Genomic DNA, 14,476 nt, shown 5'->3' with positions numbered 1-14,476 from the left:
TGCACTTCGAACAGTAGGTGGGTGGGCAATAGTATTTAATGTGCCAAAGATACACTTCTATGCCGGAAGTCCGGTGTAAATACCTGAAAGGTATTAAATACATTTTTTAGAGATGGCTGTCATTGTTTGAACAATTCTTTTCACCTTCCACCTCCTCCTTGCTTTGTGCCTTCAGTTTGACCTTCCAACCCCATTTCACCTGTAACAAATGTTTTAACCATCCTGTTTGAAAGCATATATTTTAATGTTGATATATTGATGAGAACTAACATTGAAAATTGTTAGAAATGTGGTCTCTAGTTGCCAGTGGTTTGCAGTCTGTCCAAGTCCAAGAGGGACCCTCACTCTAGTCAGGGTAAGGGAGTCACACTCCTAATACAAACCCTGCTCAACAGCTTGGTAGCTTGGCATGAGCACTCAGGCTTATCTCTGAGGCAATGTGTTAAATATTTGCACACACACACACACACACACACACACACACACACAGTAACGCAGTAAACACACCACAAAAGAACTCCACACCAGTTTAGAAACAATAGTCAATGTTTATCTGAGAAAAACAAGACCTAAATGACAAAAATCCAACGTTCACAAGCAAAGATATGAATGTTTAAAGACTAAACCCCAATAAAGTGCTTAGAAATACAATAGCTCTAACTGAGGGCTATCACAGGGTCGTTGGCTGAGTCATTCGCAACTTCCCAATGCACAGGGTCGGGGAAGCGTCGCTGGTGCAGTGTCTGTTCCTTACTGCTTCCGGGAAGGTGAGGCGTCTGTTCTTAGATTGCAGGAGAGGTGATGCAGTATCAGTGGTGAGGCATCAGTTCCTTACGATCTAGCGGATTCGATGAATCCAGCAGGTCGAGATGCGATGGGGGGGACCTCTCTGGGTTGCGGTCACACCATGGGACCACCTGCGCTGCGGCAGAGTTGGGTGTCACGGATATTGGTGACACAGCACTCAGGACTTATATGACTAATATGTCGCAGGACTTCAGAGGTGCTGTGGCAGCTTCGAGTCAATGGCACCGGATCTGCGGCGCCGGTCGTGGTGGTCGCACTTCAGCTGGGTCCACTGCTTCAGAAACAGGCAGCGACGCGGAGTTGAGTAACAACGCCGGTTCTGAAGTCGTCAGGCGTTGAAGTGCCTGGTTCTTCTTATTTTTCACCAGAAGTCACTTCAAAGGGCACAGGGACTAGATTTGCCACCAAATGGCAAGTAAAGTCTTTGATGTCCCTGAGACTTCTAGCAGGAGACAAGCTCAGTTAAAGCCCTTGGAGAGCCTAGGAAAGCAGGATGTAGAAAGCAAAGTCCAGTCCTTTCACTCCCAGGACAGAAGTAGCAGCAGCAGGCTAGCACAGCAAAGTGGCAGGTCCTCCTCAAGCATCAAGCTCTTCTCCCGGGGAGAATGCCCTCAGTCCAGAAGTGTTCTGAAGCTGTAGGATAATCAGTCCAATAGTTATACTAATTTCTGCCTTTGAAGTAGGCAAACTTCAAAGGAAAGTCTTTGTAGTGCACAAGACCCTGCCTCTCCCTGTCCTGACCCAGAGGCCTGGAGACTGTATTGTGTAAGGAAAGGCACAGCCATTTTCAGATGCAGGTATCCGCTTCTCCCTCCACTTTAGCCCAGGAAGACACATCAGGATATGCAGGACACACCTCAACTCCCTTTGTGTTACTGTCTAGAGTGAATTAACAACCAGTCCAACTTTCAGTCTGACCCACACATGGATTCAGCAGTCAGGCAAAGGCACAGAATGGTTAAGCAAAAAAATGCACACTTTCTAAAAGTGGCATTTTCAAACTTACAATTTAAAAAACAACTTCACCAAAAGATGTATTTTTAAATTGTAGGGCTGACTTGGGCCTACCTTATGGGTGATTTATATGTAGTAAAAGGAAAGGTCTGAGCTTTGCAAGCTGGTGCACTTTCTTGGTCGAACTGCTAGCTTAAAACTGCACACAGACACTGCAGTGGCAGGTCTGAGGCATGTTTACAGGGCTACGCATATGGGGGGGCACAATCAGTGCTGTAGGCCTAATGGTAGCATTTGATTTACAGGCCCAGGGCACCTCTTGTGCGCTTTACTAGGAACTTACTAGTAAATCAAATATGCCAATTATGGAGAAAAAAAATCACCATTCCAATTTAGGCAGATAGCACTTGCACTTGAGCACAGGTCAGCAGTGGTAAAGTGCCCAGAGTCCTAGAGCCAGCAAAAACAACATTCAGCACAGAATCATAACAGGAGGTCCGAAGGTAAAAAGACAGGGGAGATCACACCAAGAGCTGACAGGTCCAACAATAATCTTTCCATAACTTTCACCTTCTTCTGCTATGTTCTGACCCAAAGAGGCCTCTCTCTTGTTATTTGATCCTCCTATCCCACTATTGTCACTGGCTGGCTGGAGATCCCTTGCTGGAATATGTTCACCATAGAGGATATGTAGAGGATTGATCTGCTCAATATTCCCGCACAATTGCAGGAGCGCCTATTGATTTAACAACCAATTATTCAAAATATCAGAGGTGTGGGCCAGTAATACAGGTGTAGAGTGACCATTCCCAGGTCACTCCTAAAAGATGATTGCGAACACTTCGACACAGACATCTTGGGAACTTTCCATGCCTATAAAATTATGGGATGATTTGAAAGCAATCTGAAGCAAGCTTATGGATAGTATGAATGATGTAGAAGAACTTAAAGAGAGATCTCTTTAAGAAGTGAGTTACGGTACCCATAATGAACTATTCTAGTTGTTAATGCCTCATATCATTGAGTTGAATGGAGGGACCATGTTTCAAGTTTTGCAAACATCTTTTTCCCTGGAAACATGAACACTAAGATACATAAATATGGTCAAATCTACTGTTAGAATGGACTACCATGCTGTTGCCTGGTCCTTCCCCTCATTCCCTCCTTCTCCCACTTATTTTTGATACATTATGTTCTTGGACCACTTCTGCTGCAAATCTGGTCTTGACCGATCCCCACCTAAGTTGAGTATGTCAATTAATCTATATCTGTCACTAGTGCCACTTATGTAGTTTTTTCCATACATCCTGAGTAAATACTTTCATCTCACTCTATCTTTCTTTGCACAATGTGCCTTTACAGCAAGGGACCAAATCTGAGCAAATTGTTCTTGGTCCTACACTAAAAGAACAGTCCCTCCTGAACTGCTGGAGAGCACTGGGGCAAATGGAGTCACGTTGCGAGCTGAGAGACCCTAATTTTTGCATATATTTCCTGAGCATGGAAACATAATCTGAAAAAAAACCAAAGTAACATTGAATGGTTGAATTAATTTCAGCAACTCAAAGTTACTGTAAGCATTCCATTCTTTGTTTTCTTGTTTTTCTGGCCTCAAGACAGTTGTCATTAAAATCAGAACAAATTTGGACTAGGCCCATATTAATAAATTGTGGGTGGGTTATACGCTGCTTGTCGCCACATGCGGAATCCACTGCCATCAAAGTGGTTAATACGTCCTTCTATTCAGGTTACACAGTAAGCGATTCCCATAGTAAACCAAAAACTTGCCGCTAGCCTTATTTATGGAGGAACATCACACAATCAGCTTGAAGAGAAGGGAGACTAGAGATGACAAATATTTCACCACTTTACATTTTCATAAATTTTTATATACGTTTTTTACCAGTGTTTAATTTTGTATGTATATATGATTGCACTAAGTAGCCTTTGTTGAGGATTGTTTATTTGTCTTTAGAGCCAACCAGAAATGGGATTAATGACTGTCCCAGTGAGTCCACTACCGACAACACCAACCACCCCTCTTGGAACAACGCCTCCTTCGTCAGATGGTAAGAGTTCTTGCAACCTCTTCTGAGTCTCATTAATGATAATTGTACAAGTAGGACTAAGAACAAATGTTGTCAGTTCCATATCTTAAGGTTTATTTTCATGATAGCAGTGCATATGCTTCAGGTACCATGTTATTAATAATGATTGATGTATTTATTATAAAGGCAGGCTTGTCTCATGGTTTTTTAAATTTTTTTGTCAGTTCTTTGTCCATGAAGTGTGGATCATATGCATCTTAATATACTATCATTTATTCACTATCATTGATCTGTCCGGGCCACAATAGCAGTACATTAAAATTCCCTTTAGCTATGTCATGGAGCTTCAAAAGACCACAGGTTGTAGCACAAAAAATTGTATTATTGCTTTTCTATTATTGTGTCCATACTGTTATATATCGAAGTACATAACTAACCTGCTAGAGACTTCTAGCTGCAGATTCCTTATCTTAGAATTATCTCCATGCATCAGACTGGATCTAGACATTTTTTTGTCAGCTGTACGCCTGAGAGTGGCATAATTTGTCTCTGCGTGGCATTAATGTTGTGAACCGTGCCGGAAGTGACATTTCTGACGTCACTTCTTTTCTTTCCACTCTAATTAGCGCAGATCTGGAAAAGAGTGACGCCTAGTCAACATTTGGCTAACTTTTTTCGACTTTTTGTCAACAGCTTTTTGAGGGTTTTCCCCCTGGAACAAAAGGATTTCCTTTTCTAAGGTCAGCTTCAAGCCCTGTGGTGCCTGTCTCTGCTCAATGACGGTGACGGACCTGGACCTTGTAAGCCTGTGGTGCCTGGAGAAGGCCTGTGCCAGGAACCTGAAGGCCTTGAGGGAGTGATCTGTCAAACTCCTGGTGACTCCACATGTGATGTCACAATTGATCAAGATCCCAGTCGAGATTATAGTCCTGGGAGCGGCCGCGGATCCCTTGATTTTCACCACTCTTGAAGTCATCTGGTCACTTGGGTAAGTCTCACTACAAGAAGAAGGTGGGCCAGCGCCTGTGCTGTCTCCATACCTCCCTGATTTTCCAGGAGCTGATTCCTGACTCAGATACGGAGCTGGCAGGGCGTCGACCAATGCCAATTCCAGCACTGACTGGAGCCATGCCTTCCAGGTTGGAGCCTGAGCCTTATTCCTCTGGGCCAGGATTTGGGGAGAGGTCACTGGGCCCTGAAGGTTACCAGCCTAATGGGATCATGAACTGGTGTGAGGATCTGGGTGGACCAGTGAACTGGAAATGTCTCCGGATACTAGCATACTTTCTCCCCAGACTGTGGCTAGGGAGGAGGGAGTGTCATTCACCATGGTGGTGAGGGAGGCAGCTGAGGTCCTCAACCTTCAGTTACCCTCAGTGACAGGCAAGATTAACATCTTGACAGAGGTGCTGCAACTGGGAGAATCACTTTCATAACCACTACTTTCGTTCTACAAAGCCCTCATGGACATCTGCTTGGGACCCGGTCCAAGTCCAGTTTAGGGGCTCCTGTAAACAGGACGGGTGCCCGCCACCACCGCTCTACTCCAGGGACTCCAAACTTTCTCACATAACACCCTACCCCAGAGAACTTGGTGGTCCAAGCCTCTACTTTCTATGTAAATCCTGTTGCATACCCTCCTGCCCCTGGATAGGGAATCCAAGAGGCTGGACACCTTAGGAAAGAAGATAGTTTCTTCCACAAGTCTGACACTGCAATCCATGAAGACCGCCAGCCTTTTGGACTACTGTTCCCAAGGTCTGTGAAATTTGGTTGCACAGGTGCTGCCAGTGGTCCTGGAGGAGGCCCGGCCTTACATTCCTAGGCTGTTGCCAATGGGAGGGACGCAGCTGAGTACACAATACAATGTGCCAAGCTTGGTTGAGGACAACTGGGTTTTGTGGGGATGTCTAAGCGTTGCTCGGGGACATGCCCTTTGATGACTCCCTTTCCATTCGTAGACAAAGCGTAATCAGCAGTAGAGTGCTTTAAGGACAGTAGGGCTACGTCCAAGTCCTTGGGTCTTTCCATGGCCTTTTGTCCCCCACAATCCACCTTTTGCTCCTTTTGTGGCCATGGAAGGGGCCTCCAACCGGCCCTCTCCCCTCATATCCACGTGCCATGCGTACTTCCCAACCTTTGTGAGTCCGAGGGCGTGGTACTCACAGAACCCTTGTGTCAGGCAGCCAGCGGTGGGGCCACTCCAGCACCCCCCGGCAGCAACAGCCTCTAAATCCTCCTAACCTGCCCTCTTATCATCAGGGGCACCCGATTGGTGGCAGGATTCACCATCATCTGTCCCACAGGCAGTCCGTATCATCGGATAGTTCGGTTTTGCAGATCGTCTGAAAGGGCTACTCCCTCCCCTTCATGACTACCCCTCTCCCTCATGCCACCAACTTACACCTGTCTGATAGAGGATCACCTACCTCATCTCCGCTAGGAAGTGATGGCTCTCTGGCCAACGGAGCCATAGAGAGTGTGCAGACTTCAGAAGTAGATTGTGGTTGTTATTCCTGCTATTTTCTGGTGCCCAAAAAGGACGGAGACCTTTGTCCTATCCTACACCTGCACCCTCTCACTTTCTTCCTGAAGAGGGAGAAGTTCAAGATGCTCATGCTAGCTTAGGTTTTGTTTGCCCCCGATCGGGGAGACTGCATGGTAGCATTGGACTTGCAGGAAGCATACTTTCATACATTCTCATCCTGCCTGCCAACGGGCGTTATCTGTGGTTCGTGGTGGACCACAAGCACTTTCAGTTTACTGTGATCCCCAACTTTGGCCTTATCAGTGCCCCTCGGGTGTTCACCAAGGTGTTGGCATTGTTTGTGGCTCAGTTGCGAAGACCATGGGTGCCAGTCTTCCCCTATTTCAGTAGCAGACGGTTGAAGGTGGGCTTGCCACCTCCAGAGTATGGTGAACCTCCTGCATTCACTGGTGTTTACTATTGATGTGCCAAAGTCACACCTGACTCCCTCTCAGGCGCTTTCTTTCATTTGAGCTGTTCGGGACACAGTCCAGGTTCGGGCTTAGCCTCCTGAATGGCAAGTCGGTCATGGCATGATAACAATATTTCAGCCTCTATTCTCGATTTTGGTGAGTCTGACTCTGAGGCTGTTGAGACTCATGGCCTCCTGGATCCTGCAGGTGGCACATGCCTGTTGTCATACGTGGGCTAAGCAGTGGGACTCTATGTTCCTGTGGACGCAGCATCAGGGGGAATGTCTCAGACATGATCCAAATTGTGGAGGCAACTGCAAAAGATCTGCAGTGGTGGCTAACGAACAGCAATTGGTTCATCGACAGATACCTTCCTCAACCAGATCTAACAGTACTTACAGATGTGTCACTCTTCAGATGGGATGGAAACCTGGGGGAGGTGGAGATCAGAGGGCTCTGGTGGAATCTACCCACTCTGAATCAATCTGTTGGAGCTCTGAGCGATCCGACTGGCATTGAAACCCTTTCTACCCTCCATCAAGGAAAGGTTAGTGCAGGTGTTCATGTACAACACCACCATCATGTGGTGTTGGTTGTGGATCATTTGTCAGGAGGCTTTGTGTCTTTGGACATGGCTAGAAATGTCAGGGCATATCCCTGGTAAGTCAACATCTGGCAGGCTCTCTGAAATCCAGAGCCAACAAACTCAGCCGCACATGCTTAATGGATCACAAATAGTCTCCTATCTGGAGGTGGTGCAAGGCCTCTTTCAGCTGTGGCGACTGTCTTGGCTAGATTTGTTAACCATCACCAAAAATGTGCATGTCAGCAGTTCTGTGCTCTGCAGTTACCAAGGCGGCTCTCGCTTAGAGAGGATTTTAATCTCAAGTGGAGCTCAGAACCCCCATACACCTTTCCACTCATACCACTTATGCACAGAGTTCTCTAGAAGATCAAGAATGATTGGACGCAAGTCCTCTCTGTGGCTCAAGACTGAGCATGGAGAGCTTGGGATCCCGAACTGTTGAGCATGGCCACCAATCCTCTGATCAGGCTGCCCCTTCAGGAGTATCTTCTGTCACAGTAGCAGCAGAGGGGCCTCTACCTGAACCTGTCAATTGTTCGACTTCTTGCGTGGGGACTGAGCGGTGACAGTTTACAGCCTTCAACGTTCCTCCTGAAGTAGGCGGTGTTATCTTAGTAGCCAAGCGTCCCTCCACAAAAACACTATACGCCTGCCATTGGCAAAAATGTGTGGCATGGTGGTCAGAAAAACAAATTGATCCCCTTTCTGCCCCCTTTTAATTTTTCTCTTGCCCAGAAGGGCCCATCTCTGTGCATTCTGAAGAGTTAACTCTCTGCTATCTCTGCTTTTTTTTGCAGTTGCCTGATCAGCAATCCCTCTTCAAATCCTTTGTTGTAAATAGGTTCTTGAAGGGTCTCCAACACATGTTCCCTCCTTCAGGCTTTGTCATGCGTCAGTGGGACCTCAATCTTGTTTTGAAATTCCTGATGTGTGTTCCTTTTGAGCCACTCCATAAATGTCCTCTCATGCTGCTTACCATCAAAACAGCATTCCCGGTGGCGATAACATCTACCTAACGGGTCAGCAAGCTTTAGTCTTTATCATCCAAGCCTCCTTTCCTCACAATTTATCCAGACAAACTGGTGCTTCACACAAGAGCTTCCTTTCTTCTAAAGTGGTCACTCCCTTATACGTAGGCCAATCTATCGCCTTGCCTGCTTTTTATGCTCTGCCACATCCCATCAAGAAAAAGGAGCGACTGCTCCGTCAGGACCCAAAAAGAGTATTGTTGTTCTGCTTTGGCCCCACACAAGTGTTCCTGGTAGACGACCAACTCTTTTTGTGTTATGTCGGAACGCAGAAAGGAGGGGCTGTGTAGAAGCGGACCATCTCCCGATGGACCATCCTCAGTATAAGGATCTGCTACACATTGGCCAAGAAGCATCTGCCTGAGGGCCTACAAGCTCATTCCACCAGAGCTAAAGCTATGACCACTGCATTGGCATGTGGTGTTCCAGTCCTGGACATCTGCCAGGCAGCAATTTGGGTCTAGTTGCACACACTTAAGAAACATTACTGTCTGGACAGTCAGGTCCATCGTGATGGTGATTTTCTTTTTTTGTCTGTTCGGTCCTGCAGGACTTCTTCATCTGAAATTGGTCCGCAGCCAAGCAGTGCAACTTACTGGTGGGCAGAGATACTGCTCATGAAAAAAACTGCAGTTCCAGTATGACCCCTGAGGATAATTCTAAGGTAGGGAATCTTCTGCTAGATATAGCCTCTACCAGATAAGGTGTTATTGAAGGTAAGTAACTTGTTCTACAATGCCATAGCAAGCCATAGGTCATCCCAATTTTGCTTACTTGCATAACCAAAGCAGTTTGCTGGCTGAGTTGTTTGCAATTTGTGGGTTGTAAGCTGAAAATTGCGCTCGAGGGGGCAACTGTTTTATGGGCTCTCCTGCGGGGATGTGAGTCGTGCAATTATCTAGGAAATAGACAGGTTTTCAACTGTCTTTGGAAGTCTATATGTTCCTGGGTGGGTGCTTCTAATGCTAGTTGATAGTGCATTTCAGAGCTTGGCAGCCTGTACTGAGAAAGCACTGCCTCCTAAAGATTTCTTATGGTAAAGAGTTTTTGCTGAGTTGCAAAAGAGGGCTTCTCAGTGTTAAATATTTCTCGCACCAAAGAAATGGTGTGTGCTCATATTATTATCACGAGCAATAGATTTATTGATTGTATGAGTATCTAATGATTTAACACACATATATATATATATATATATATATATATATATATATATATATATATATGTTCAATGGTATGTGTAGCTGCAGATACACATGCTTTGCACATCCCGCCATCTAGTGTTGGGCTCGGAGTGTTACAAGTTGTTTTTCTTCGAAGAAGTCTTTTCGAGTCACGAGATCGAGGGACTCCTCCCCTTTCGGCTCCATTGCGCATGGGCGTCGACTCCATCTTAGATTGTTTTCTTTCCGCCATCGGGTTCAGACGTGTTCCTTTTCGCTCCGCGTTTCGGTTCGGAAAGATAGTTAGAATCTCGGAAAATTTGACGGTATTGTTTGCGTTCGGTATCGGGTTAGTTACAACAGATCGACACTGACTTTTGAAGAGCTCCGGTGGCCCTTCGGGGTTTTTCGATCCCCCGTCGGGGCCTGGTTGGCCCGACCACGTGTCTCTTCAAGGCTAATGGAACAGACCCCATTCCGCTTCTGCCCCAAATGTCACAACAAGTATCCTTATACAGATCAGCACCTGGTCTGTAACTTGTGTTTGTCTCCAGAACATAAAGAAGATACTTGTGAAGCCTGTCGAGCATTTCGGTCGAGGAAGACATTAAGAGACCGAAGAGCGAGAAGACTGCAGATGGCGTCGGCGCCGACAGGACAAAGACATTTGGAGAAGGAAGAAGAAACCTTCTCCATCGAGGAGTCGGACTCGGACGAGGTCGATCCCGAACAGACGCCTAAAACCATGAGTAAGACGTCGACACATAAAACTCATGAGAAGACCGCAAAAGCCCAGGGGACGCCACCGCCAGCAGGCCATGGCTTAACCCGAAAAATATGTGACCTATCATCGGCACCGAAAAAGGGCACGCATGTGTCGAAGACATCCGACTCTGGTCGAGATACCGGCACACAGCAAACTCGACCCCGAGACAGCGGGTCCGAGCAAGTTCGGCACCGAGAGGGCGGCACCGAAACGAGTCGGCACCGAGAGACCGGGACGGCGAAAATAAAAAAAGGGTCGTCGGAGCCGAAAATGATTGCCGAAAAAGTTTCCATTCCGAAACATCCGGCCTCGGAACCGAAATCAGGTTCCTACACAGAGGAACAGGGACTGTCCTCACAAATGCAAGGACATAAGTTCGGACAAGAACTAGAGTCAATGGAGCCAGACTACACTCAGAGAAGGCTCCACATCCAAAAGGACACAGGGACGATAAGTACTCTTCCCCCAATTAGGATGAAAAGAAGACTTGCCTTTCAAGAAAAAGACAAGCAGCCACAGGCAAAGGTGGCAAGACAAATAACACCGCCACCATCTCCACCACGCTCAACACACACATCACCGGGTGCCACTCCACCACTGATGCAGTCCCCAACTCATACTGGAATGAGTCAGGATGATCCAGACGCATGGGATCTTTATGATGTGCCAGTGTCAGATAACAGCCCAGACTGTTACCCAGCGAGACCGTCGCCACCTGAGGACAGTACAGCCTACACACAGGTGGTGTCAAGTGCAGCGGCATTTCATAATGTCACCCTGCATGCAGAGCCTATTGAGGATGACTTTTTGTTTAACACACTATCCTCCACTCATAGCCAATACGAAAGCCTACCTATGCTACCTGGAATGCTAAAACACTCCAAACAGGTGTTTCAGGAGCCTGTGAAGGGCAGGGCCATAACTTCAAGGGTGGAGAAAAAATACAAGCCACCGCCAACAGACCTGGTATATATCACGCAGCAATTGACACCAGACTCTGTGGTAGTAGGGGCAGCTCGCAAGAGAGCAAACTCTCACACCTCGGGAGACGCACCACCTCCAGACAAGGAGAGTCGCAAGTTCGACGCTGCGGGGAAAAGGGTTGCAGCACAAGCGGCCAACCAATGGCGCATTGCCAACTCACAGGCACTGCTGGCAAGATATGATAGGGCTCATTGGGACGAAATGCAACATTTCATTGAACACTTACCCAAGGAGTTCCAGAAAAGGGCACAAGAGGTGGTGGAGGAAGGACAGAGTATCTTGAACAATCAGATACGGTCAGCAATGGATGCAGCAGATACGGCTGCTAGGACAGTAAATACAGCTGTAACCATAAGGAGACACGCATGGCTGCGTACGTCAGGATTCAAGGCGGAAATACAACAAGCCGTGCTGAATATGCCTTTTAACGGACAGCAGTTGTTTGGGCCGGGTGTGGACACTGCGATCGAAAAACCAGTCATAAAAGCATTTATGGAAGGCCTAAAGAGAATTATACCACCAAGAACACCACCAGTTCCTTCATGGAACCTCAACATTGTCTTAACATGACTCATGGGTCCACCTTTTGAGCCCATGCACTCTTGTGAAATGCAATACTTAACATGGAAAGTTGCATTTTTGATTGCCATCACATCTCTAAGAAGAGTGAGTGAAATTCAAGCATTTACCATACAAGAACCATTTATTCAAATACACAAGCATAAAGTAGTTCTACGGACAAATCCAAAATTTTTACCAAAAGTGATCTCACCGTTCCACTTGAATCAAACGGTAGAATTACCAGTGTTCTTCCCACAGCCAGATTCTGTAGCTGGAAGAGCACTGCATACATTAGACATCAAAAGAGCGCTAATGTACTACATTGACAGAACAAAACTAATTCGAAAAACAAAACAACTATTTATTGCTTTCCAAAAACCTCATACAGGGAATCCAATTTCTAAACAAGGCATTGCTAGATGGATAGTTAAGTGTTTTCAAACCTGCTATCTTAAAGCAAAGAGAGAGCTGCCTATTACACCAAAGGCACACTCAACCTGAAAGAAAGGTGCTACCATGGCCTTTCTAGGAAATATTCCAATGAACGAAATATGTAAGGCAGCAACATGGTCTACGCCTCATACATTTACCAAACACTACTGTGTAGATGTGTTAACTGCACAACAAGCCACAGTAGGTCAAGCTGTACTACGAACATTATTTCAAACAACTTCAACTCCTACAGGCTAAACCACCGCTTTTGGGGAGATAACTGCTTACTAGTCTATGCACAGCATGTGTATCTGTAGCTACACATGCCATCGAACGGAAAATGTCACTTACCCAGTGTACATCTGTTCGTGGCATTAGTCGCTGCAGATTCACATGCGCCCACCCGCCTCCCCAGGAGCCTGTAGCCGTTTAGAAGTTGATCTTGAACATTTGTAAATTTGTAAATATATTACTTTAAACTTCATTATGTACATACGTATTCACTCCATTGCATGGGCACTATTACTAGCATACACAACTCCTACCTCACCCTCTGCGGGGAAAACAATCTAAGATGGAGTCGATGCCCATGCGCAATGGAGTCGAAATGGGAGGAGTCCCTCGGTCTCGTGACTCGAAAAGACTTCTTCGAAGAAAAACAACTTGTAACACTCCGAGCCCAACACCAGATGGCGGGATGTGCACAGCATGTGAATCTGCAGCGACTAATGCCACGAACAGATGTACACTGGGTAAGTGACATTTTCTATATATATATATATATATATATATATATATATATATATATATATATATATATATATATATATATAGAGAGAGAGAGAGAGAGAGTATACGTATTAATATATATATATAGTATATATATATATATGTATATATAAGTAACCCTGAGAATAACATTAAACTATACCAACTTATACGCTAATTATACATGTATATATTCATTCATTAGGTTGAAATTACTTGAAATGCCTTATGAGCAATTTAATGACGTATAAAATAGACTGTGGACAAATGTATATGGGCTAGTTTTGGATCATGTGGCGTGATTTGATGTAATCACCTTGATGAAATAAGTAATGGGGAGCTTAGTTGTATTTGGACGTAATCAGGACTATTAAATGTGTGCCGTATTGCACTGGAAAAAGTGAATCAGGTTTTGGGTCTGAGGCCGACGAAATAGAGGAAGGCTTGGGAAATAAAGGATGCCTAACTTGATTGGTTGTGAGGCCCAATTGAAGGCATGTAGCTAAAACGAGTAGGCCGTCCTTGCTTTGTTCTTGTTTGCACCGATTTTTGGATTTTATGGCACCATTAAATAATAATGAAAAGTTTTTTTTCGCTGAAAGATGCTGTGTGTGGAACGGTTTGAGCTATACTGCTGTATTGATGGCCCAAGAGGAGGGGCACGCCTGGAGAAAATATATATATTTAATTTATCTCTGAGACATATTAAAAATGATCTAAAAACAGTTTTTCTACTCCGGTTTTCCCACTTTCCCTTAATAGTTTACATACTTACAGAAATACCTCATTGGGATTCCAATTTTAAGTTGTCTGCCTCTTTTGAACCTACTAAAGGCTTGACCTATTTTCCTGGGTGATCTGGCAAAAGTCTTAACAAAGTACTAATCTGTTGCCGCCAACAAGTTTTTTTTCCCCAAGGTTGCTGACCGTGTCACCATTTTGTTCTCAGTGTGTTTCCCAGGTCCGAAATGTCTTTACTTGACCCAGCCGCCTGCTTCCAAGGTCTCTGCTTGCGGAGAGTCATCTTTAGCATTTCAGCAATTTGCATATAGTTTCCCAGAGCGCTGCTGTAAAGAGAAAACACTGACATGTTTCCCCCATGTCCTCTCTTTCTCCAGCTGATGATACCATTCAAGATCATCATCTTGCTGGCTCTTATGACATTGAGCAAAGCTTCCAATTTAGACTAATCATACAGCAAGTCTCATCTCATGCTGAGCGAGGCCATTCGTGCTCAGTCTCAGTAGCAGTTACTCATGTACTAAGCGTCTCTACTCTGAATTCTCAACTGCTTTTTAGTCTCGGATAAAGGAAATTCAACTTGTTGTTTGTTTCTATATTTTGCTTAGTTTTTTGCAATCTGTGCAGTATCCCTACTGACACTGGGTACTCCATGATTTATTATTACACAAAACGAAAAGTGATGGGTGGAATGCCCGCTT

General features: G+C 45.4%; 1 protein-coding gene across 3 annotated transcripts in view; it reads left to right on the top strand.

Moving 5' to 3' along the window:
* ARMH3 (armadillo like helical domain containing 3) overlaps nt 1-14,476 on the top strand; it is a 748,421-nt gene that overhangs the window by 305,511 nt on the left and 428,434 nt on the right. For all 3 annotated transcript variants that reach the window (XM_069239576.1, XM_069239578.1, XM_069239579.1), the window contains exon 14: nt 3,737-3,830. In XM_069239576.1, the coding sequence (XP_069095677.1) occupies nt 3,737-3,830 (94 nt within the window). The remainder of the gene's footprint in view (nt 1-3,736; nt 3,831-14,476) is intronic.

Source organism: Pleurodeles waltl, chromosome 6 (assembly GCF_031143425.1).
Source record: "Pleurodeles waltl isolate 20211129_DDA chromosome 6, aPleWal1.hap1.20221129, whole genome shotgun sequence".
Classification (NCBI taxonomy): domain Eukaryota; kingdom Metazoa; phylum Chordata; class Amphibia; order Caudata; family Salamandridae; genus Pleurodeles; species Pleurodeles waltl.
This window is presented reverse-complemented; position numbering and strand designations above follow the sequence as displayed.